The sequence below is a fragment of the Salvelinus sp. IW2-2015 genome, linkage group LG32 (genome assembly GCF_002910315.2).
Source record: "Salvelinus sp. IW2-2015 linkage group LG32, ASM291031v2, whole genome shotgun sequence".
Classification (NCBI taxonomy): Eukaryota; Metazoa; Chordata; class Actinopteri; order Salmoniformes; family Salmonidae; genus Salvelinus; species Salvelinus sp. IW2-2015.
Window position 1 is genome coordinate 5,532,750 of NC_036871.1, and position 25,228 is coordinate 5,557,977.

At 41.5% G+C, this 25,228-nt stretch overlaps 1 protein-coding gene across 1 annotated transcript in view; it reads left to right on the plus strand.

Annotated features, from left to right (window-relative positions):
* Positions 1 to 25,228, plus strand: part of puf60a (poly-U binding splicing factor a) — a 63,896-nt gene that overhangs the window by 21,700 nt on the left and 16,968 nt on the right. The window contains exons 4-7 of the mRNA XM_023977844.1: positions 8,346 to 8,396; positions 8,688 to 8,849; positions 14,313 to 14,405; positions 14,495 to 14,708. Of these exons, the coding sequence (XP_023833612.1) occupies positions 8,346 to 8,396; positions 8,688 to 8,849; positions 14,313 to 14,405; positions 14,495 to 14,708 (520 nt within the window). The remainder of the gene's footprint in view (positions 1 to 8,345; positions 8,397 to 8,687; positions 8,850 to 14,312; positions 14,406 to 14,494; positions 14,709 to 25,228) is intronic.

Consider the following 25,228-nt stretch of genomic DNA (forward strand, 5'->3'; position numbering starts at 1 on the left):
TGTTTGGACCATGACTAGAATGCATTAGTGATTTGTATTTTCGGCAATTGAAGAAGCAACGGCAGGCCATGGGAATGTGTAGCCTAGCTCACGTAGCCTATCCAGGACACTTTGTGTAGCGTTTAGCGGTTTTGCTAGCTAATGATAACATATTCTGGTAGATTCAATGTAATGTTAACTACAAAGTAGTCTAGGCCTAGCTGGCAGAACAATATCAGGATTATTGGCATCATTCCGGTTGGGCATTTGTTTTGCAAACTCTGCTGTCACAGGAACAGTGTTCGTCAAAACAGTCTCTTGCTGGTGCACACTTTCCCAGACCTCAAAGGTTGGTTTAATGTCTGGATTCCATCCGTACGCATCATACATTTTATAGGGCCCTACTAAATCCGTTTTAAGCAATGCACGTTCATGAGATTAGATGCGTCATAATGATGGTTGCTAGGCAGCAGTCATTACTAGGCTGTTACCATCCTCGTGGCAGTTCTAAACTTTGCGAGGCATGTCAATTCGGTGTCCTTTTTATCCACTCCAAACTTGGTGCAAAACCACGCCCATGAGAAACCTAGCAACTTTCAAAGCCACACTGATTGGTCAGAGTTCGGTTGTTCTCCGTCAGAAGTAAAGGCACGCGAGAGAAGGAAGAACAAAACATTGCAATCCATACCTTGCATTTTCCCGAATTTGCGTATTTGCATTAAACTATGTGGCTTTTTAAGCGAGTGATTGCAGCCAGCCTGACTGACCAGATGGATAGCATCGACATCATGGATAGTTGCATTGTTTTAGAAGCTAAGTAAGCTGTGAATTACATCCAGTGTTATCGCTAGTTTACAATGCCGATTGGGCTGAAGCTGTATAGTAGTCTGCGTCACCTAGAGTTATCGAAGTTTTTACAAAAGGACTATAGAGAAACTTAGCTACATGACATTTGTGCTAGTCGGCAACTAAAAGAGATGCTGCATAGCTAGCTCTAGCTGAGTGGCCAAAGCTAGCTCCATTGATTCGCTATTACTGACAATCATGTAACGTTAGCTATCTACATTGTCACTTGTTGCTTGCATTTCGTTTAGCTCATTTCAAACGAGGCCGCGAAACTGCGCATCTCCCGTTGTTCGTGGCGTGGCGAACTCCGTTCGCGGTGTTGATGAATATTAATTCATGGAAGCAGGCAGAACTAATTTATCAGCAATAGGTTTATTCAAGCAATTGCAAGGAAGCTCACTCTCAGGATAAAGCCGGAGAGGATCCTTATATACTTCCTCTACACAAAGAGCTATAAAGCTTACAAAATAGATAAAGGGTAATTAGTTCTACTCCCTTAAAGTTCTCACAGCCTATGTGTCAAAGATAGGCTCTAAAGATCGTATCACTCCCCTAAAGAAGAATTCAGCCTGGATGGCTTTTAGTGCCCCAAAGATAAGGACGAATAACGAATCACTACTTTGTGGGGTGTATGAAGAGATTAATGGACAGCTGTGGAAAATGACCCGTGACTGTGGAAAATTACCAGTAACTGTAACACAACCATTTTGCACCCACAATAGCATTAGACTAATAAAGCTGACTGACCTTTCCATGATATCAGAGTTATAGTTTTAAGTTAAATCTCTCATTGTCATACTGCAATGTTTGTATGTTTGTAAACATTGTAAATGTGAAGAAACCCTGTATAGCCTCAAAACATGATTAAAAATGATTAACAAACTATTAACCATGTTTGGAGGCTATACAGTGTTTGTTCACATTTACATTGTAAACAAACATTGGAGTAAAACAAGCTCATATTTTGCCATGTTTGGCACACAAACATTTACAGCAAAGAAATTGTAAAAGATGGTTGGTTGTCGAAGGGGCAGTGCAGTTAATGTGATTTTATTGTTTTTTTTTCATGCTAGTTCCACACTGTGAGGTCAAAATAACGCTCTGAAATTGTGAGAATGATGGTAATGCACTTTTTGTGTAAATTGAAAAAAATGCCTGGAATTTCAGCATCTTCAGGTAGGATGAAACTTTTTGCCAACATCATTACGTCACAATATGATCTGATTATAATAGACCAATGACTGTTCATCTGGGTAAGATGGTGGGCCAAAGGTGGCTCAGGGAAATAAATCATTTTTTTAGGGCGGTGTATTTTCATTAAATAAGCATACAGTGATGATTTAAAAAAATATATATAATAATTAAAAAATTACAAAGACTGCATGGGGGCTTTAACCCTTGTGTGGTGTTCAGGTCTGTGGGACCCATTTTCAATGTTTACTAAAATAAGTGATCCAATTAATGATTTTTTCAACCTGAGACTTGTAAAATAACACATTTTCATTGACTGCACACTGTGCACCCCCCTACACATTTATATTACACATGTGGTGTAAGGGTTCACTGTACTCGGGTAATACAAGTGTGTTTGTGTGTGTGTGGGTAAAAAAAAGTACAAATTAAACAAAAAGGTTTGCTGTAGGCCTTCACTCTGTTTTCCTCTTCCATGGGCCTGCTGTCTCAACAGCACCAAGAACCTGTCTGTCTGTCTGTCTCCTGCTTTTCTCGCACTCTTTACCCTTTGTAGTGTGTGAAACTACACAATGTCTTATGGGAACCTGCACAATGTTATTTCGATACATTGTAAAAAAAATTAAAAAAAATAAAAATTATAATAAAAATAAAAAAAAAATCTGAATTTTCACACACTTTACCCCAGCCAGGTGCAAATTGGGGGAGGGACACAACAACAAATAAATAGCTTTGCATGTGTGGCTCCTAACCACAATCAATCAGTATGGCAAAAATAATCTCTGCTCAAATGGCAGAGATTATGTGTGGAAAGAGGCTCTTCCACTTTGGAAGATGAAGAATTTTCCTAATATGAGGATCATGTCTCTGTCAATTTGAGGTCTGACAGTGAGTTGGAAGAAGAGGATGAGATTGAACCTCGGCCAGGACCAGCCCATCAGCAACCAGCTCATCATGTTCAAGATAAACATGAATTATTCCACCCATGTCTTGATTATAATYGATTTTTGTAAACAAAAATCACTTCCTTTWWAAAAAAACAAATAGCGCTTTTATTGATAAATGTGATATAGCAGGGGTAAATGGCAAATATTAACCATGTATGCTATCTATATTGCTTGTAATTGATCTAAGTATTAAGTATTTTTACGTAAATTGTTATGGCTGTGTTTTTAAAAACCCAATAATGTTGTGGGTACATCAGACAAGCGAACATTGGGTGAATAASAAAAACATGGACACCACACAAGGGTTAATACACAGATAAATTACTTTATCCACCCAGACCTTTGCTACCCAGGAAATTTGTGGGACCGGACCTTCTCAAATAGTWCTTGAGTGCCCAAGGCCTAAATATTGTATTATTTTGTTCTTGATTTGCACATAGGCAACTCCAAATRSACGGAGGTTGTGAAATATGAACACAAGATGAGATGCAAATGCTTTTGAAAATATAGATTATACTTTTTTTTATTTTATTGTGAATAGAACAAACGCTGTACTCATACATTGGGATAATATTTGAAACCCCCYACTTCCCAACATTCCTTCCTTACTGAGAAGATTGTGTAGTGTAGGAAATGTGAGGAGTTTATTAGTAGGTTTTATCCAAAATATAAACGCAACATGCAACAATTTCAACGATTTTACTGAGTTACAGTTCATATCAGGAAATCCGTCAATTGAAATGAATTAGGCCCTAATCTATGGATTTCACATGACTGGGCAGGGGAGGGCTTTGGAGGGCATATGTGACCGACCGCCTCGATTTGGTCTTATGTAGCAATATTTGAAATGGTGTTTTTTTTTAAACGTTGGATAAAAGTGGAGACTCAGCGCTAGAAAATTGTATATCATACACTGCAGTTGAGGTACAATGGGAAAGTAATTCAACTTCTAGCCCCACTTTTGAGAAAATGTCCCTTGAATATATTGGTACACCAACTGGAGAGCTCTGCTTTGTCTAAACCCATTCAGCACACTTCACGGCCTCTAAAGCCTTAGCCCCACCCATCTCTTTAGGGATACTGATAATGGCGGAGGTGATAGCTGCCGTTTTACGGTCTCCTAACCAATTGTGCCGTTGTGTGTTTTTTTGCGTTATTTGTAACTTATTTTGTACATAATGTTTCTGCCACTGTCTCTTATGACCGAAAATAGCTTCTAGATATCAGGACAGTGATTACTCACCACGAACTGGTAAACACTTTTTTTCTTTAATGAGTTGAACGCTAAGGATTTACATCAGACACCCAACAAGGCCCTCATCCCTGTGATTCGCATGAGAAAGAGACGGAGATATCGGGGACGTAGGTCTGYGTGCCTAATAAGCACCCAACAGCGAGTGGGTAATCTGCCTCTACCATCAGTCCTATTAGCCAACGTACAATCATTGGATAGCAAAATAGACGCCTCTTTAAGGATACTGGATGCACGCCTCCAACTCAATAATCAAGTTTGTAGACGAGTAGTAGTGGGCTTGATTACCAACAACGAGATCAGTACAGGTGCATCAAAGCTGGGACCGAGAAGCTGTTTTTCAGTCTCTATGTCAAGGCCATCAGACTGCTAAAAAGCAATCACTAACTCAGAGAGGCTGCTGCCTACATTGAGACCCAATCACTGGCCACTTTAATAAATGGATCACTAGTCACTTTATACAATGCACTCTAAATAATGCCACTTTAATAATGTTTACATATCTTACATTACTCATATCGCGTGTATATACTGTATTGTATACCATCTATTGCACCTTGCCTATGCCGCTCGGCCATCGCTCATCCATATACTTACATGTACATATTCTCACTAACCCCTTTAGATTTGTGTGTATTAGGTAGTTGTTGGGGAATTGTTAGATTACTTGTTAGATATTACTGCACTGCCGGAACTAGAAGCACAAGCATTTCGCTACACTCGCATTAACATCTGCTAACCATGTGTATGTGACAAATAACAATTGATTTGATTTAGACAAACTACGATCACGAATATCCTACCATCGGGACATTAAAAACTGGAATATCTTATGTTTCACCGAGTCGTGGCTGAACGACGACATGAATAACATACAGCTGGCGGATTTCACGCTGCATCGGCAAGATAGAACAGCCACCTCCGGTATGACAAGGGGTGGCGGTCGATGTATATTTGTAAACAACAGCTGGTGCACGAAATCTGATACTAAGGAAGTCTCGAGGTTTTGCTCGCCTCAGGTAGAGTATGTCATGATAAGCTGTAGACCACACTATTTACCAAGATAGTTTAAATCTATATTCTTCATAGCTGTCTATTTACCACCACAAACCGATGCTGGCACTAAGACCCCACTCAATGAGCTGTATACGGCCATAAGCAAACAGGAAAAATGCTCATCCAGATGCGGCGCTCCTAGTGGCCGGGGACATTAATGCAGGGAAACTTAAATCCGTTTTACCACATTTCTACTATGTTAAATGTACAACCAGAGGGTGAAAAAACTCGAGACCACCTTTACTCCACACACAGAGACACGTACAAAGCTCTCCCTCGCCCTCCATAATTCTATCCTCCTCATTCCAGCTTACAAGCAAAAACTAAAGCAGGAAGCACCAGTGACTCGATCAATAAATAAGTGGTCAGATAACGCAAATGCTAAGCTACAGAACTGTTTTGCTAGCACAGACTGGAATATGTTCCGGGATTCATCCGATGGCATTGAGGAGTACACTGCTGGCTTCATCAATAAGTGCATCGATGACGTCGTCCCCACAGTGACTGTACGTACATACCCCAACCAGAAGCCATGGATTACAGGCAACATCCGGACTGAGCTAAAGGGTAGAGCTGCCGCTTTCAAGGAGCGGGACTCTAACCCGGAAGCTTATAAGAAATCCCGCTATGCCCTCCGACGAACCATCAATCAGGCAAAGCGTCAATACAGGACTAAGATTGAATTGTACTACACCGGCTCCGACACTCATCGGATGTCAGTAACACTGAAACATGCATGAGAGTATCAGCTGTCCCGGACAACTGCGTGATCACGCTCTCCGCAGCCGATATGAGTAAGACCTTTAAACAGGTTACATTCAAAAGGCCGAAGGGCCACCAGGACGTGTACTCCGAGCATGCGCTGACCAACTGACAACTATTTTCACTGACATTTTCAACCTCTCCCTGTCTGAGTCTGTAATACCAACATGTTTCAAGCAGACATCATAGTCCCTGTGCCCAAGAACACTAATGTAACCTGCCTAAATGACTACTGACCCATAGCACTCACGTCTGTAGCCATGAAGTGCTTGAAAGGCTGGTCATGGCTCACATCAACACCCATATCCCAGAAATGCCTTTTCTCACCTGGACAAAAGGAACACCTATGTGAGAATGCTATTCATTGACGACAGCTCAGCGTTCAACACCATAGTGCCTTTAAAGCTCATCACTAAGCTAAGGACCCTGGGACTAAACACCTCCCTCTGCAACTTGATCCTGGGCTGCCCCCAGGTGGTAACGGTAGGGAACAACACATCCACCATGCTGATCCTCAACACGGGGGCCCCTCAGGGGTGCATGCTCAGTCCCCTCCTGCACTCCCTGTTCACTCATGACTGCATGTTCAGGTGGCATGACTCCAACACCATCATTACATTTGCCGACGACACAACAGTGGTAGGCCTGATCACCAACAACGATGAGACAGCCTATAGGGAGGAGGTCAGAGACCTGGCCATGTGGTGCCAGGATAACAACCTCTCCCTCAACATGATCAAGACGAAGGAGGTGATTGTGGACTACAGGAAAAGGAGGACCGAGCATGCCCCCATTCTCACCGACGGGGCTGTAGTGGAGCAGGTTGAGAGCTTCAAGTTCCTGTCCACATCACCAACAAACTATCATGGTCCAAACACACCAAGACACTCGTGAAGAGGGCACGACAAAGCATATTCCCACTCAGGAGACCGAAAAGATTTGGCATGGTTCCTCAGATCCTCAAAAAGTTATACAGCTGCACCATCGAGAGCATCCTGACTGGTTACATCACTGTCTGGTACGGCGATTGCTCGGCCTCTAACCGCAAGGCACTACAGAGGGTAGTACGTATGTTCCAGTACATCACTGGGGCAGAGCTTCCTACCATCCAGGACCTCTATAACAGGTGGTGTCAGAGGAAGGCCCTAAAAATTGTCAAAGACCCCAGCCACCCCAGTCATAGACTGTTCTCTCTACTACCGCATGGCAAGCGGTACCGGAGCGCCAAGTCCAGGACCAAAAGCCTTCTTAACAGCTTCTATCCCCGAGCAATAAGACTCGTTAACAGCTAATCAAATGGCTACCCAGACAATTTGCATTGTCCCCCCCTCCCCCTGCTCTTATGATGCTGCTACTCTGTTTATGATCTATGCATAGTCACTTTCACTCTCCCTACATGTACTTATTGCCTCAATTACTTCGACTAATCTGTGCCCACGCACTTTGACTGTTCCGGTTTCCCCTGTATATTTAGCCTCACTTCTGTTATTAACTTTTAAATGGATTTCTGATTTAAATAATATTACTACATAGATCATACACGTAACGTTAGCTAGCAAGCCAGCAAGCTAATGTTTGCTAGCTAACTAATAGTACGCTTTAACTTGCAATGAAAACGACTTTCTGACTAAATTAGAAACTTATATCTGATAATGTAGCTACACTCTTACCCGTATACATGAATTAACGCTTCACAGTTCACTGGAACTATTTAACTCTGTTTTGTTTGTAGCTACGTCTTGTTTGGCCAGCGTTGTGTCAAGGAATTCTCTCCGGTTCACGCTGACCGTGGCGTGTGCAGAGAGTAGCACATCACTTTTCCAACTGATTTGTTGATAGCGGCTGCTAAATTCAGGGCATCAATGTTGTTGAGAAAAGTAGCAAAACTTTTGTAGTTCTCGATGGCTAACGACAAAACTGCACATTTTAGTGTGGCCCTTTATTGTCCCCACCACAAGGTGCACCTGTGTAATGACCATGCTATTTAATCAGCTTATTGATATGCCATGGATTATCTTGGCAAAGGAGAAATGTAAAGAAATTTGTACCTTATTTTTTTTATTTTTTATTTTAAAATAAGCTTTTTGTGCGTATTGAACATTTCTGGGATATTTTATTTCAGCTCATGAAGCATGGGACCAACACTGTACATGTTGCGTTTATATTTTTGTTCGTTATAGTATAAAACATGACTCAATTACTTTCAATGCTGCGTTTTAGAATACATTTTGATTGATGGGCCTTTGTCCTAAGCGGCATAGCCTTTTTTGACAAGCCTCTTTTCTGAGTTAAATGTATACTTTTTCTCTTAGATGGCATCGCTGACAATGGGCTTTGGAGATCCCCTCTCACCTTTACAATCGGTAAGCTGTTATATCATTTATTATGTTAAAAACCCCATGTTATTTTTATCATAACATGAATGTCTTGTTGTTAAACCAAAATAGAGAATCTTTGCATGATTTTCTCTGTATTTTTTAAATTCAATTACACAATCAATAGAGTGGAATTCATGCAATGGAATGTCAATAACTGAAGCAAGCAATTCCACCTATCTCCATTTCTTGTGTGTCTTTGGTCAGTGTTTGTGTTTGTAATATACAGTGGAACAGCAAGTCAGTGTTATATTCAAGCACAGTTTCCTCCTATTGTAGGTAGCGGCTCAGAGACAGCGAGCATTAGCCATCATGTGCCGAGTGTACGTGGGCTCCATTTACTACGAGCTGGGAGAGGACACGGTCCGGCAGGCCTTTGCCCCGTTCGGCCCCATCAAGAGCATRGACATGTCCTGGGACTCTGTTACAATGAAACACAAGGTGAGATTTCACAACTGAACATTAGAACATCCCAGACTTGTATTCCTCAGCTGAACTCAGCTGTTGAATGAGGGATTCCTTTACTGTATGTTCTCTGTATCTACCCACAATGTTGTAAGGATATTTATTGTTATTGCATTTGTGTATAATTTAAACTATAGCCCGACCAATATCATTGTCTCCCGTCAGGTGGTGCCACTCCTGTTCAACGCTCGTCCCTCAACCGACCTGTCTTGTAGGTCGTGGAATAAAAATGTTTATATTTTAAGCATCCGCCACAGAAAATGAAAACATAGTTCCTAATTTCTGGAATTACTGAGCTCTCGCATGAATCTCTGACACAGGCAGAATTAGCTTCATTATTATACACACATTTTGACAGTGATTCAAAAATTTGCAATTGTGAGAAAATGTATTCAAAGCGGCTCTACCTCCTGCAAAAATGATCTGAAAGCATATCGTTTGCCACTGACTTGATCAGCTGATTGAACTTGTTGCTAGCTAGCTTGCTGAAATACTAGGTAAGCAAGCTTGTCTCTAAATGTTTAAACCTGTTGAAATGAAATGCTACTTCTGCAGCTTGCTGATGTACAGTGCTGTGAAAAAGTATTTGCCCCCCTTCTAATTTTCTCTACTTTTGCATATTTATTTTTTTGACTGAATGTTATAAGATCTTCAACCCAAACGTAATATTAAATAAAGGGAACCCGAGTGAACAAATAACACAACAATTACATACTTATTTAATTTATTTCATAAACAAAGGTATGCAACACCCAATGCCCCTGTGTGAATAAGTAATTGCCCCATTACACTRAATAACTGGTTGTGCCARCTTTAGCTGCAATGACTCCAACCAAACGCTTCATGTAGTTGTTTATCAGTCTGTCACGTATCTGTGGAGGAATTTTGGCCCACTCATCCATGCAGAACTGCTTTAACTCAGTGTGTTTTCAAGCAGGAACTGCTCATTTCAAGTCCTGCCACAACATCTTATTTGGGATTAGGTCTAGGACTTTGACTCCCATTATGTCTTGTGAAAACCAAACACTGCATTCCACATTAAGAACCTCCTACCAACGGTCAAGCATGGTGGTGGTAGTGTGATGGTTTGTGGATGCTTTGCTGCCTCAGGACCTGGACGACTTGCCTTAATAGAAGGAACCATGAATTCTGCTCTTTATCACAGAATTCTACAGGAGAATGTCAGGCCATCTGTCTGTGGTTGCAGTCATTGCAGCTAAAGGTGGTACCACCAGTTATTGAGTGTAAGGGGGCAATAACTTTTTCACACAGGGGAATTGGGTGTTGCATAACATTGTTAATTAAATAAATCAAATTAGTATACTTAAAAAAAATATATATTTGTAAACTCAGGTTCCCTTTATCGAATATTAGGTTTTGGTTGAGTATCTGATAACATTCAGTATCAAAAATAGAGAAAATCAAAAAGGGGGCAYATACTTTTTCACTGCACTATATTTGTAGACTGCTGCACCAAACCGGTAGCCTGGCTGACGCACAGACCACGTGACACAGTGAGAGGAGCTGTGGCCCGATGGTCTGGACACCCTTTCCTTATTAATCCATATTCCACTCTCAAAAAGTGCATGCATTTATTGGGGGGGGTTGAGACCTCTCACTGTTTTTATGACAAAATACAATCGTTGTAATTGAAGGGGTTGCCGTTCGGGAGCTGTGTGTGACTGTGCATGTGTAGGGCCCTATAAAATCTTTGTTTTCCCAAATTCGTTTTTTCCCGGTTTTAGTTTTCCTGGTTTGGGATTCCTTACATCTTTTTTATTTTGTGACTCAAAATTACAACTGGATGAGTCCATGACCATGCATAAATCACAAAAAGTGTAATTGTGCATTTAGCAAGAGGAATGTTTGGCTAACGATGTTTCTGTACTGCACATGTGATGGCATAGTTTGCAAAACAAATGCCCGCCCGATTGATACAAATAATCATGATATCATTCTGCCCAGTAGGCCTACTTTGCAGTTAACATTTAATTCAAAAGGTTTTGTTGAAGGCCTTTCTCTCTACCCACAAGACGTTTGTCATTAGCATCGCTAACTGGCTACACAAAGTGAGAGACAAAAGTGAGCACTACACAGACAGGGGAATTAACATGCCATTGCTTCTTCAGAACATTGTAGGAAATTCTAATCCTTCATACATTTTTGTTCATGTCTTGTSAGAAAATAATGCTAATCAATTCTTTTTCGACTAAGTTTAATACAATGAATTGATCTTCTACTAACGTCAACACATTTTAAAATATTGTTTAATTCCATTTTAACATCTGGACCGTGATTCTGTCCGCATTCTCCGCATGGCGGATTTAATAGGGCCCTACATGTGGGTTTTTGAGTGAGAAAGACACAGAGGAGAACTAACCAGTAAAAGCCCTTCATTATCGACTCATCGTGCCGACTACTGACAGCATCGAAACGGCCTCCCAGACTCTGAAGCCAGGAGGACCAGGCTACCAAAAAGGAATTGTTTTCAGAGATTAGCTCGTAACGTTGGATCAGACTGAGCAGTGTAGCCAATCGCTACTTTGTAATGTTGGGTTGAATGCAAGAGCAGCAGCAGCGGCTGATGACACTTGTGGCAGAACAGCAAGTGCTTCTTGAAAATTCTTTATATTGGAAGTACAAGAGTAGAGCTATGTATATTCTTTAAAATTACTAAACGACAGTCKATTTTTTTACTTGATGCATAACCACAGATCTACACCTCATGCTACAACTACACATGAATGTCAGTTTTTTTGTTTGGTTGTAAAACTGATTCAACAGAAGCTCAGATTAGAAAATACAGTAGAATAAGGGAGTGGATGTTGACTGATATTATCAGCTGATATATAGGTAACAGGCCAATATCCATATATTGGTTGGGCTCTAATTTGAACATATTAATGGGCAATTCCACCACTTCTCAACCTCATATTCATCATCTTCAGCACCAAACTAGTGTCTACATCTGTGAAAACAGCGCTGTGATTAATCAGTGATTAAAAAGATAAGGTCCTTTAAAATGATTCTCTGTGACATCACAGTTCATCTTAACAGAATAGAAATTAGGCTGTAAATGCTGTAAATGTTTATTGTAATTTGAACTATCGTGGGGATAGGGTGAGGGTTAGACTCGTGTCACGTGACTCGAGTCGTGTGATTATACGTGGCTTATTGATACAACTGTTTCCTACTATAGGTAGGTGGCTGCCTAGTGATGACAACATTGTAACTCTCCAATCTGAATATTTGGCAACGATGCTTCTTTTCAACGTGCTACTGAATAACCTCAACTGATATGCACCAATTGCTCATGATCCACATCATTACTCTAGTCTATCAATCCATTCCAAATCTTTATACTATACATGATGCATATGTTGATCTTGCCTAGGGTAGCAGCAGAACTGCTAGGACCGGGCCTGACTAACACAGTAATTTGTCTCTAATTTACTTGCGTTTGTGGCCAACCTTGGCCTGCTCAAAGTGCATTGCTGTTGTTGGGACTGTTGTAACACTTTACCTGACACCCAGTGTCATAACACGTTATGACACGGTCATAACAGTTGACATAACTTGTCATAACCTGACATATTGCCATAACACTGTCACGACCCATATATTTACACCTATTGTGATATATATTGCGTTATTTTATGGCTTGCTATGACACCTACATAAGCGTTTCAAAATACACATTTAATCAAATTAGTTTTTTCCCTACCAAGAAGTTTCCTTTTGTTTGAAGGTTTCTCATAAATTCATTCTTTAGTTGTTTTTTTCATCATATTTTAAATAACATGTAGAAAATACACTTTATGACACTGTCATGAAGCATTATGACCATTCTGTGTCACTTTACTTGGACTAAGAAAATACTCTTTAGGACACTGTCATAATCATCACGTACATGCCCTTATATCAGTCAAAAAGAGGCTGTCTCGTCCTGCTCCTGAAATCTGCTCCTGCATTCAGCCCAGTCATCAACAACAGAACATTGGGGTAGGTGCATGTCTGACATCAATGTGTGTGCAATTACAATGATCATTTAACATGGTCAATTTAAAGAATAATTATATAACTAAAACACAGTTGACATGTAGGCTATGGTGTAATGTAATGTTTTGCCTTGTGTGGTAGGTTTTGTGGGTTTTGACACTTATTTAGGTGTCATAACAGCCATAAAATAACGCAATATATGTCACAACAGGTCTAAATATGTGTCATGACAGTGTTATGATTATATTACAACAGGTTATGACAAGTTATGTCAGCTGTTATCACATTTTATGACATGGTTATTACCGTGTCGTAATGTGTTATGACGTTGGGTGTCAAGTATTACCTGACTGGTATTTTTTTATCTGAACTTACCGTCTAACGGAAACCCTCGAGGGAGGATGTTTTCTTGCTCCCCACGTCACCGCGAATCTCTGTGTTTGAAAATCAATGTTTTTAAAATGGTTTAACTTTTGATGTCATTGGGTAGAACCTTTTAACTTTAGAAATGTGTTAGCCAAAACTTGAAATGCGCTGTTTTCACATACACTGAGTGTACAAAACATTAGGACCACCTTCCTAATACTGAGTTGCATACCCTTTTGTCCTCAGCAGAGCCTCAATTCGTTGGGGGTATGGACTCCACAAGGTTTCAAGCGTTCCACAGGGATGCTGGCCCACGTTGATGCCGATGCTTCCCACAGTTGTGTCAAGTTGTCTGGATGTCCTTTGAGTGGTGGACCATTCCTGATACACACAGGGAACTGTTGAGCATGAAAAACCCAGCAGCCTTGGAGTTCTTGACACACAAACTGGTTCGCCTGGCACCTACTACCATATCCCGTTCAAAGGCACTTAAATATTTTGTGTTGCCCATTCACCCTCTGAATGGCACACATACACAATCCATGTCTCAAGGCTTAAAAATCCTTCTTTAACCTGTCTACTCCCCTTCATCTACACTGATAGAATTGGATTTAACAAGTGACATCGATAAGCCTAGTGACATAGCTTTCATCTGATCATTCTCTCAATAACAGGTGCTCATAATGTTTTGTACACTCGGTGTATGTAGACACTGGTATTGTGCTGGAGATAATGAAAATTAGTTTGAAAAGCGGTGTAATTGCCCTTTAAAGTTTTGGTGCAGTGTGTTATAGTCATCAATAGTTTTGCAACTATCCTGCCCTGCAATATAATTGTAAGCAATCTCTTGTATTTAGGAATAAGCTATTAACCATGAGTATTGATGGTAGTTGCAGATACCATACCATCTTAAAATAAATAAACCCTAACAAATGTATTTTAATTTTAGTCCTAGTTGAAGTTTCTCCAGAGCGTATAGCCATTGTTTCCCAAACAGGTAAATRCCCTTTGCAAAGACCCGTCTCCCTGCTTCAGGTTGAAGCCTGACTTTTTTGTTGTTCCCCTGTCCCTRAGGGTTTTGCATTTGTGGAGTATGATGTGCCTGAGGCAGCCCAGCTATCCCTTGAGCAGATGAACTCCGTTTTGCTGGGAGGGAGAAACATTAAGGTGAGCTCTGCTGTCAACTTTTAAAGAGTTTCTTGATTTTGTTGCTCAATGCCATGACTACACTATTTTAACACACATTACACTTTAAGGTGGGACGACCYAGCAACATCGGACAGGCCCAGCCGATCATTGACCAGCTGGCAGAAGAGGCGCGCGCCTTCAACCGAATCTACGTGGCGTCTGTGCACCCCGACCTCTCGGACGAGGACATCAAGAGTGTGTTTGAGGCGTTCGGCCGGATCAAGTCGTGCACTCTGGCGAGAGACCCCACCACGGGGAAACACAAGAGCTACGGCTTTATTGGTGAGGAAAACTTCTCCAGACTGCGACTTTAAATTGGTTGCAAACTAACCCCCTTGAAACAAATAAAATAATGCCGTTAAATCAATATATTATTTTGGTTTAGTATTATTTCAGTGCGTTTGGAAAGTATTCAGACCKCCTGATCTTTTCCACATTTTGTTACGTTACAGCCTTATTCTGAAGTGGATTAAATCTTTAACCCCCTCATCAATCTACACACAATTCCCCATAATGACAAAGCAAAAACAGGTTTTTCAAACATTTTTGTAAATGTATTATATATAAAAAATATATATAAAACATTTACATAAGTATTCAGACCCTTTACTCAGTACTTTGTTGAAGCACCACTGGCAGCGATTACAGCCTCAAGTCTTCTTTGGTATGATGCTACAAGCTTGGCACACCTGTATTTGGGGAGTTTCTCCCATTCTTCTCTGCAGATCCTCTCAAGTTCTGTCAGGTTGGATTGGGAGCATTGCTGCACAGCTATTTTCAGGTCTCTCCAGAGATGTTTGATCGGGTTCAAGACTGGGCTCTGGCTGGGCCACCCAAGGACATTCAGAGATTTGTCCCGAAGTCCCTCCTGTGTTGTCTTGGCTGTGTGCTTAGGGTCGTTGTCCTGTTGGAAGGTGAACGTTCACCCCAGTGAGATCCCGAGCACCCTGGAGCAGGTTTTCATCAAGGATCTCTCAAATTAAATACAAATCAAATATTATTGGTCACATACACATGGTTAGCAGATGTTAATTGCGAAATTCTTGAGCTTCTAGTTCCGACAGTGCAATAATATCTAACAAGTAATCTTACAATTCCACAACAACTACATTATACCCACAAATGTAAAGGGATGGTATAAGAATATGTACATATAAATATATGGATGAGCGATGGCCGAGCGGCATAGGCAAGATGCTATAAAATACACTATATACATTTGAGATGAGTAATGTAAGATATGTAGACATTATTAAAGTGTGATTTAAAGTGGTCAATGATTTGAGTCTATGTAGGCAGCAGTCTCTCTGAGTTGGTGACGGCTGTTTAACAGTCTGATGGCCTTGAGATAGAAGCTGTTTTTCAGTCTCTCGGTCCCAGCTTTGATACACTTGTACCTCACGTTCTGGATGGTAGTGGGGTGAACAGGCAGTGGCTCGGGTGGTTGTTGTGCGTGATGATATTTTTGGCCTTCCTGTGACAACGGGTGCTGTAGGTGTCCTGGAGGACAGGTAGTTTGCACCCGGTGATGCGTTGTACAGACCGCACCACCCTCTGGAGAGCTTTGCGGTTGATGGGCGGCGCAGTTGCCGTACCAGGCGGTGATTGAGCCCGTCAGGATGCTCTCAATTGAGCGTCTGTAAAAGTTTGTGAGGGTTTTAGGTGACTAGCCAAATTTCTTCAGCCTCCTGAGGTTGAAGAGGCGCAGTTGCACATTCTTCACCACTCTGTCTGTGTGGGTGGATCATTTCAGTTTGTCTGTGATGTGTATGCCGAGGAACTTAAAACTTTCCACCTTCTCCACTACTGTCTTGTCGATGTGGATAGGGGGGTGCTACCTTTGCTGTTTCCTGAAGTCCACAATCATCTCCTTAGTTTTGTTGACGTTGAGTGAGAGCTTGTTTTCCTGACACCACACTCCGAGGGCCCTCACCTCCTCCCTGTCTCATCGTTGTTGGTAATCAAGCCCACTACTGTTGTGTTGTCTGCAAACTTGATGATTGAGTTGGAGGCGTGCATGGCCACGCAGTCATGGGTGAACAGAGAGTACAGGAGGGGGCTGAGCACACACCCTTGCGGGGCCCCAGTGTTGAGGGTCAGTGAAGTGGAGATGTTGTTTCCTACCTACACCACCTGGGGGCGGCCTGTCAGAAAGACCAGGACCCAATTCCACAGGGCGGGGTTAAGACCCAGGGCCTTAAGCTTAATGATGAGCTAGGAGGGTACTATGGTGTTGAATGCTGAGTTGTAGTCAATGAACAGCATTCTTACATAGGTATTCCTTTTGTTCAGATGGGATAGGGCAGTGTGATGGCGATATGCAAACTGAAGTGGATCTAGGGTGGCAGGTAAGGTGGAGGTGATATGATCCTTGACTGGTCTCTCAAAGCACTTCATGATGACAGAAGTGAGTGCTACGGTGCGATAGTCATTTAGTTCAGTTATCTTTGCCTTCTTTGGTACAGGAACATTGGTGGCCATCTTGAAGCATGTGGGTACAGCAGACTGGGATAGGGAGCGATTAAATATGTCCGTAAACACACCAGCCAGCTGGCCTGCTTATGCTCTGAGGACGCGGCTASGGATGCCGTCTGGGCCAGCAGCCTTGCGAGGGTTAACGCGTTTAAAATGTCTAACTCACGCGGCCACGGAGAAGGAGTGGGGGGCTCGCAGTCCTTGGTAGCGGGCCGCGACTGTGGCACTGTATTATCCTGAAAYCGGGCAAAGAAAGTGTTTAGTTTGTCTGGAAGCAAGACGTRGGTGTACGTGACGTTGCTGGTTTTCCTTTTTGCAGTGTGTAATTGCCTGTAGACCCTGCCACATACGTCTRGTGTCTGAGCCGTTGAATTGCGACTCTACTTTGTCCCTATACAGGCATTTCACTTGTTTGATTGCCTTGCGGAGGGAATAACTACAGTGGTTCCTCCTTTAAAAGTTGTGAACTTACACCGCGGGACTTAGASGTACCCAGCGTCACTGCTTCATTGCTCCAGACCACCACAAGGGGGAGTTAGAGCACTCATTATGCATTTGGGTCCCAAGGTTTTTATATGGCCATCATATCGAGTGGATCCAATGACGAATTTGACGCGAGCCACCCGTCCCTGGTGACTTCAGCAAAGATGGCTGACAAAACATAACGTCATAATGAGTCAAGCAAAAAATCTACAATTGAGAGGAATATGTTAGTGAATGTAGAGACAAACAATTGTGCATATTTTTTTGTCATAAAGTCCATTTACGGAAATCGCTTTTTAGCAAGTTTTTTTTCAGCCATATCCAATACTAGGTGTATCAAACTCATTCATTATACACTTCAACAGTGTTTARCGCTCCTGGGACATCAATGATTACACATTGTAACTATTTAAGTAAAGGCTGTTTTGTAATTCATATATACAGAATAAAAAACAGTACATCCTGCCAGCATGCCCACAAGCGTGCTGAATGACGCGTGGAAGAGGGCGAGCAACGAGATGGGAGTACCAATCCAGGCTATTTGTCTGAGACCAGCATAATAATGTAATGAAACAAGCAGGTAGCAGGTTTTGAACCCTCAACATTCTAGCCCGAAGTCCAGTACGCTATCGACTGTGCCCAAATGTATTAATTGGGGTTGGGTCCGATTGTGGTTAAAAACACTATCTATTGGAATCTTTAACATGTGGAAAGGGGAAAAAATATGATTAGTTTTTCACAGGCATAGCAGGATGGGCTATTAGCTGAACAATAGACTATTCAACCTTTTTACTAAATAATTGTCTAATAGCCGAACTAGGTGTGAATCCTCCCCAACTTGAGCTAGGTGTGAACCCCCCCAAACTTGCAACAAATCATTTTCAGGACTATCTAGAAAAAGCAGCGAAGAATGATTGGATGAAGCTCTTAATTTGGCATGGGGGAAAACACGAGATGAACTGTTACAAAAAAGCCCCGCTACAGCTAAAGAAAACGCCGTAATGTTCACAACTACATATACTTTGAACTCGCGAAAAGTGGGAGATGCAGTCAAGAAACACTGGCATGTTTTATCATCGGACCCAGCTTTGCCTGCTGAATTAAAAAATCCATCACTTATTGTATATAGGAGAGGTCACAATTTACACGATAAATTGGTCCCTGCCAACTGCCAGCCACAAAAGAAAATCAGCCAGGCTCTTTCACGCCCTCTTCCAAATAGTAGCTATAAATGCAGAGGTTGCGCACAGTGCAACAATATGATGAAGTGTGAATATTTCTGCCACCCACACACAGGAAAACGGTTCCAAATAAAGGACATTATGACATGCTCCACCACGCATGTTATCTACATTTATTAAATGTCCATGTGGGCTGTGCTATGTAGGTTAAACCTCTCATTCTCTCAAACAGAGAATTAGTGAACATCAAAGTTAAAGTAGGAGAAACGACAGGAATTATCCAGTCGCTGTATATTTTAATGACCTAAAACGTGGCATTTCTACCTCTTTAGATTTTTTGGCATAGAGAAAGTTAAGATATCAGACAGGGGGATGTGATATAAATACTACTCTGAGTAAAAGAGAATGTTTTGTATTTTCACCCTCCAGACATTATTTCCTYAAGGTCTTAATGATGAATGCTWTGGTATGTTATGTTGTAAATTTGAACATGAATTATGCCCCTATTTCAGCTTACATGTGTTTCTTACACTGTACCCAATAATTTATATGAAACCTTCTTGGTAGGTCGATGTCCTCATTGTGGTTTTACAGACGCGTTTAATACGTTTTATGTACACACTTTATTTGAATATTTATGAAATGCATATTSTTATATTTGGTAGCACTTATTTGTTTTTCCTTTGCCTCCAACCCCTTTCGATGCGTGGAACGGATGTGGGTGTGGCTAGGTCTACATAAGGGTGCTAATTTAAAAAACTCACAAAAGCTCTGACGAAGGCCGTGAGGTCGATACATAACGCTAAATAAAGATCAGTGATACTATCAAGAGCAGTGCGCGGGTTCCTTCTTCTTTTTCCTCATCTTATCGGCTGTTGCCATGCACTTGCAAAAAAGATAGCTCAGATGTGCGAGTGCCTTTTGAATTTTGAATTTGACTTTACAAACAACAAGAGGGCTTAATTGGAGTCTATTTATTCGGTTACAAATCCTGGAATGTAGGTGTAGGTGTACATGTTACATTTCTAACTCAAAACAGCARTTCTTCATCAACATCTTTATGCTTTCGTTAATCTTCTTGATCTACTTCCTTTTTTTCTGTAGCAATTTTGAAGCAAATTGCTCAAGGGCCACGGTTGATTCGTCTGTCATGATGACGTTATTGAATGTCTTGCCAGCTTTGATCCATGCCTGGGCCTGCAGGACGTAACGTTGTTTGTTTGTTGTTTGTCAGACGAATCAATGGGTCGAAACTACAGAACAGTACAAAACAAGTGAACACACATGGTTAATGTTCTGAGATTTAAAAAAATAAAATAATAATATATATATACCTGTGAGCGCTGGAACTCCACCTCCGACAGGCAGAGTCAACATTCGTGGTGGGTTCGTCAGGTTTTCGGTTCACCCTGACATTTCCATTCCTCTTATGACAACAGAACTTGACAAACTGCTCACCAGGCACAGCAAGGGCCGCCCGGACTGTTATGCTGTTCTGCTATTCCAAGGATGTGTAACCGAAGAGAGATACCACGAGTGGGCACAGAATACATAGCCTTCCCGCTGTGGATGTCTATTTCAGTACCATTTCGCGCTGCTCTGAGACTAGCATGGAGAAATGAAAATGTTCAAATATTCCATGATATTCTTAAGATATGTGTTGACTGAATATAAGCAAGTGATGTCTGCTAAATAATCAAGTTAGGTTTCTCCAGAAAMAAATAATTTTAAATAACTTTCTTTATTTACAAATTAGTGAGAATGTTCAAGAATAGCCTTTTTCTCGCTCACTCTAGGTTAAATGAAAACCAAATCTCCAAAATATTGTTACTTTTAAACAAAGCGATTTTTAAAAATTWATTTAGAATGATATAAAAGCCCCTTAGATATTCTCACAGATCCTAGCGGAAAATGCTCCTTAGATATTAATTTAGAGTCCTCCAATCCTCGAAATGTAATTATTGGTGGAGAGTCACGTCATTGAATTTTTTTTTTCTCTCTCGATATACTGTAGGCCTACCATAGGCGAAATGAGTCTCACTAGTGTTGTGTAAAAATTGTGTAGGTCTTATTTATTTAAAGAGCATATAAAAGTTAGAAGCAAAAGCCTACAACTATTTTAGCACCGTTTCGTGCTGCTCTGAGGCAAGCATGGGGACTGGTCTTGATAAATCAATGAGATTTTTATTTTCACTTAAGTTTCCATTTGACTATTGGTTAGACAAGAATTAGAAAATTAGGGTGCAGAAATGTTATGCTCTTAGTGTAACATTTATTTAACTAGGCAAATCAGTTAAGAACAAATTCTAATTTACAAGGACAGCCTACTCCTTCCTCATAAATAGCCCAGTACTGTACTGCCGACCTTCATTTTCCGTTCCAGCAAGTACCAGTCAAAAGTTTGGACACACCTACACCTACATTCCAGGATTTGTATATTTTATATAATAATATAATGTTAAATAATACACTTTCAAAATGCAGATGTTGATTTAGTTATGGATCCATAACGAATTACTATGGGAATAAATATCACTGATTTACAGAAATATTGGAACAAAGTTGTTAAATAAAGGCAAACAATTTAGAATCCTCCAGTCCTGTAGCCTACTCCCGACCGTCACATTGTACAGCGCAGGGTTTTGTTTTTCATTTTTCTATGAATAGAAACACCATAATATGAATCAAATTAATTAAGCCACGTTTTTTAAAATCAATCCCATATACTATGTTATTACAAAAAAGGTTTTAAATTCTCTGGTAATGCCAATACGGAATACTATCAAATGCTTCTCAAAGATGCCCTCTGGTGGTCAAACTAGCAATAACTTGCAGTAACAGAAAAAGTGGCTGAGAATTAAATGACGTACCACAGAATGCTGCAGCAGCCCGCAAGGTGTGCCGCAGTATGACGCAACATTTAAAGGAGGAACCACTGTACGCTGTTTATATTTGGCCATATTCCCCGACATCTTTCTATGGTTGAATGCGGTGGTTCGCACTTTCAGTTTTGCGCGAATGCCGCCATCTATCCATGGTGTCTGGTTAGTGTAGGTTTTAGTAGTCACAGTGGGTACAACATCTCCAATGCCCTTCCTTATAAACTCACTCACCGAGTCAGCATAAAAATCAATGTTATTCTCTGAGGCTTCCCAGAACATTTCCCAGTCCGCGTGATCGAAACAATCTTGAAGAGTGGATTCCATTTGGTCAGACCAGCGTTGAAGGGTTCTAGTCACAGGTACATCCTGTTTGAGCTTCTGCCTATAGGACGGTAGGAGCAAGATGGAGTCATGGTCGGATTTGCCGAAGGGAGGGCGGGGGAGGGCCTTGTATGTATCGCAGAAGTTAGTGTAGCAGTGTTCCAGTGTATTGCCTGCGGTGCTACAGTCAATGTGCTATAGTCAATGTGCTGGTAGAATTTAGGTAGCCTTGTTCTTAAATTAGCCTTGTTAAAATCCCCAGCTACAATAAATGCCACCTCAGGATATATGGTTTCTAGTTTGCATAGAGTCCAGTGAAGTTCCTTGAGGGCCGTCGAGGTATCTGCTGGGGGGGGAATATACACAGCTGTAACTATAATCAAAGATACTTCTATAATCAAAGATAATGTGGTCGGCATTTGATTTTAAGGAATTCTAGGTCAGATGAACAAAAGGACTTGAGATCCTGTATGTTGTTATGATTACACCATGAGTCGTTAATCATGAAGCATACACCCCCGCCCTTCTTCTTACCAGAGAGATGTTTGTTTCTGTCGGCGCTACGCATGAAGAAACCCAGGTGGCTGTTCCGACTCCTACAACATATCCCGAGAGAGCCATGTTTCCGTGAAACAGAGAATGTTACAATCTCTGTTGTCTCTCTGGAAGGCAACCCTTGCCCTAATTTCATCCACCTTGTTGTCTAGAGACTAGACATTGGCGAGTAATATGTTCGGAAGCGGTGGGTGGTGTGCACGCCTTCGAAGTCTGACCAGGAGGCCGCTCCGTCTACCTTTCCTGCGGCGATGTTGTTTTGGGTTGGCCTCTGGGATTAGATCCAATGTCCTGGGTGGTGGTCCGAACAAAGGGTCCGCTTCAGAAAAGTCGTGTTCCTGGTCGTAAAATTGGTAAGTTGACTTTGCTCTTATATCCAACAGTTCTTCCCGTCTGTATGTAATAACACTTAAAACAATGTAAGAAGTAATACATAAAGAAACTAAATACTGCATAGTTTCCAAAGGACTCTCTGTCGGCGCCATCTTGCGTCATGCAGATCTCTCTGTACTTTGCTCCGTTAATCTTTCCTTTGAACCTGACTAGTCTCCCAGTCTCTGCTGCTGAAAACTTCCCCACAGCATGATGCTGCCACCACCATGCTTCACCGTAGTGCCAGGTTTCCTCAGAGACGTGACTCTTGGCATTCAGGGCAAAGAGTTCAATCTTGTTTAATCAGATCAGAGAATCTTGTTTCCCATGTTCTGAGAGTCCTTTAGGTGCCTGTTGGCAAAGTCCAAGCGGGCTGTCATTTTGCTTTTTAATGAGGAGTGGCTCTCTGGTGCTCTGTCAGAGCGACCATCACGTTCTTGGTTACCTCCCTGTCCAAGGTCCTTCTCCCCCATTTGCTCAGTTTGGCCGGGCGGCCAGCTCTAGGAAAGGTTTTGGTGGTTCCACACTTCTTCCATTTAAGAAGGATGGAGGCTACTGTGTTCTTGGGGACCTTCAATGCTGCATACATTTTTTAGTACCCTTCCCCAGATCTGTGCCTCAACACAATCCTGTCTCGGAACTCTACGGACAATTCCTTCGACTTCATGGGTTGGTTTTTGCTCTGACATGCACTGTCAGCTGTGGGACCTTACATAGGCAGATGTGTGCCTTTCCAAATCATGTCCAATCAATTGATTTTACCACAGGTGGACTCCAATGAAGTTGTAGAAACATCTCAACGATGATCAATGGAAACAGAATCCACCTGAGCTCAATTTTGAGTCTCATAGCAAAGGGTCTGAATACTTACAGTATCAGTCAAAAGTTTGGACACACCTACTCATTCAAGTGTTTTTCTTTATTTTTACTATTGTCTACATTGTAGAATAATAGTGAAGACATCTAAACTATGAAATAACACATATGGATTCATGTAGTCACCAGCGAAGTGTAAAACAAATCAAAATATATTTTAGATTCTTCAAAGTAGCCACCCTTTGCCTTGATGACAGCATTGCACACTCTTGGCATTCTTTCAACCAGCTTTATGAGGTAGTCACCTGAAATGTATTTCAATTAACAGGTGTGCCTTGTTATGAGTTAATTTGTGGAATTTATTTCCTTAATGCGTTTGAGCCAATCAGTTGTGTTGTGACAAGGTAGGGTGGTATACAGAAGATAGTCCTATTTGGTAAAAGACCAAGTCCATATTATGGCAAGAACAGCTCAAATAAGCAAAGACAAACGACAGTCCATCATCACTTTAAGACATGAAGGCCAGTCAATCCGGAAAATATCAAGAACGTTGAAAGTTTCTTCAAGTGCAGTCGCAAAAACCATCAAGCGCTATGATGAAACTGGCTCTCATGAGGACCGCCACAGGATAGGAAGAACCAGAGTTACCTCTACTACAGAGGATGTTCATTAGAGTTACTAGCCTCAAAAAATGCTTCACAGACTTCAAGTAACAGACACATTTCAACATCAAGGCCTTCATGGTTGAATTTCTGCAAAGAAACCACTACTAAAGAACACCATTGAGACAAGGAGACTTTCTTGGGCCAAGAAACATGATCAATGGACATTAGACCGGTGGAAATCTGTCCTGTGGTCTGATGAGTCCAAATTTGAGATTTTTGGTTCCAACCTCCGTGTCTTTGTGAGATGCGGAGTAGGTGAATGGATGATCCCCGCATGTGTGGTTCCCACCGTGAAGCATGGAGGAGGTGTGGCGGTATGGGGGTGCTTTGCTGGTGACATTGTCTGTGATTTATTTAGAATTCAAGAACACTTAACCAGCATGGCTACCACAGCATTCTGCAGCGATACGCCATCCCATCTGGTTTGGGTTTAGTGGGCCTATCATTTATTTTTCAACAAGAAAATGACCCAACACACCTTCAGACTGTGTAAGGGCTATTTGACCAAGAAGGAGAGTGATGGAGTGCTGCATCTGTACATGGCAGCTAAAAGTTGAGTTGTGTATACAACAGAAAATTCTAGAAAACCAATATAAATCAATAAATGTGATACAGGTTTATTAAGACATTTTAAGTCATCAGGCAGTTGTTGAAGTATTTTGGATGGTTTTAGTGGAGGATGTATCGATGGTCTGGAGGAGGGAGCATCTCGATCACAGCCAAGGGGAATAGCTGGTCAGAGACGGGTAGGTCAGCAGTACACATAGCTGTCACCAATATTCTCAGCTTCTCCGTGCATTGGGCTTTGTAGATAGCTAGCTACTCTTCCAGTAATATTTGTGTAGCACCCACTTGGTTGATGCCACCAATGGCGCATAGGCCCAGAGTAGAAAATCTTCACTATTTCAAGTCATTTCCATTTGGGCAGTCCTCTCACTTCAGGCTTCTCCGATGTTGTGGCATTCAAATCAAAACAGTTTCATTCAGCTAGCTAGCTAAGCTTAACCAAGTGCCAACAGTTAGCATTAGCGCAATATTAATAGATGTGGTAG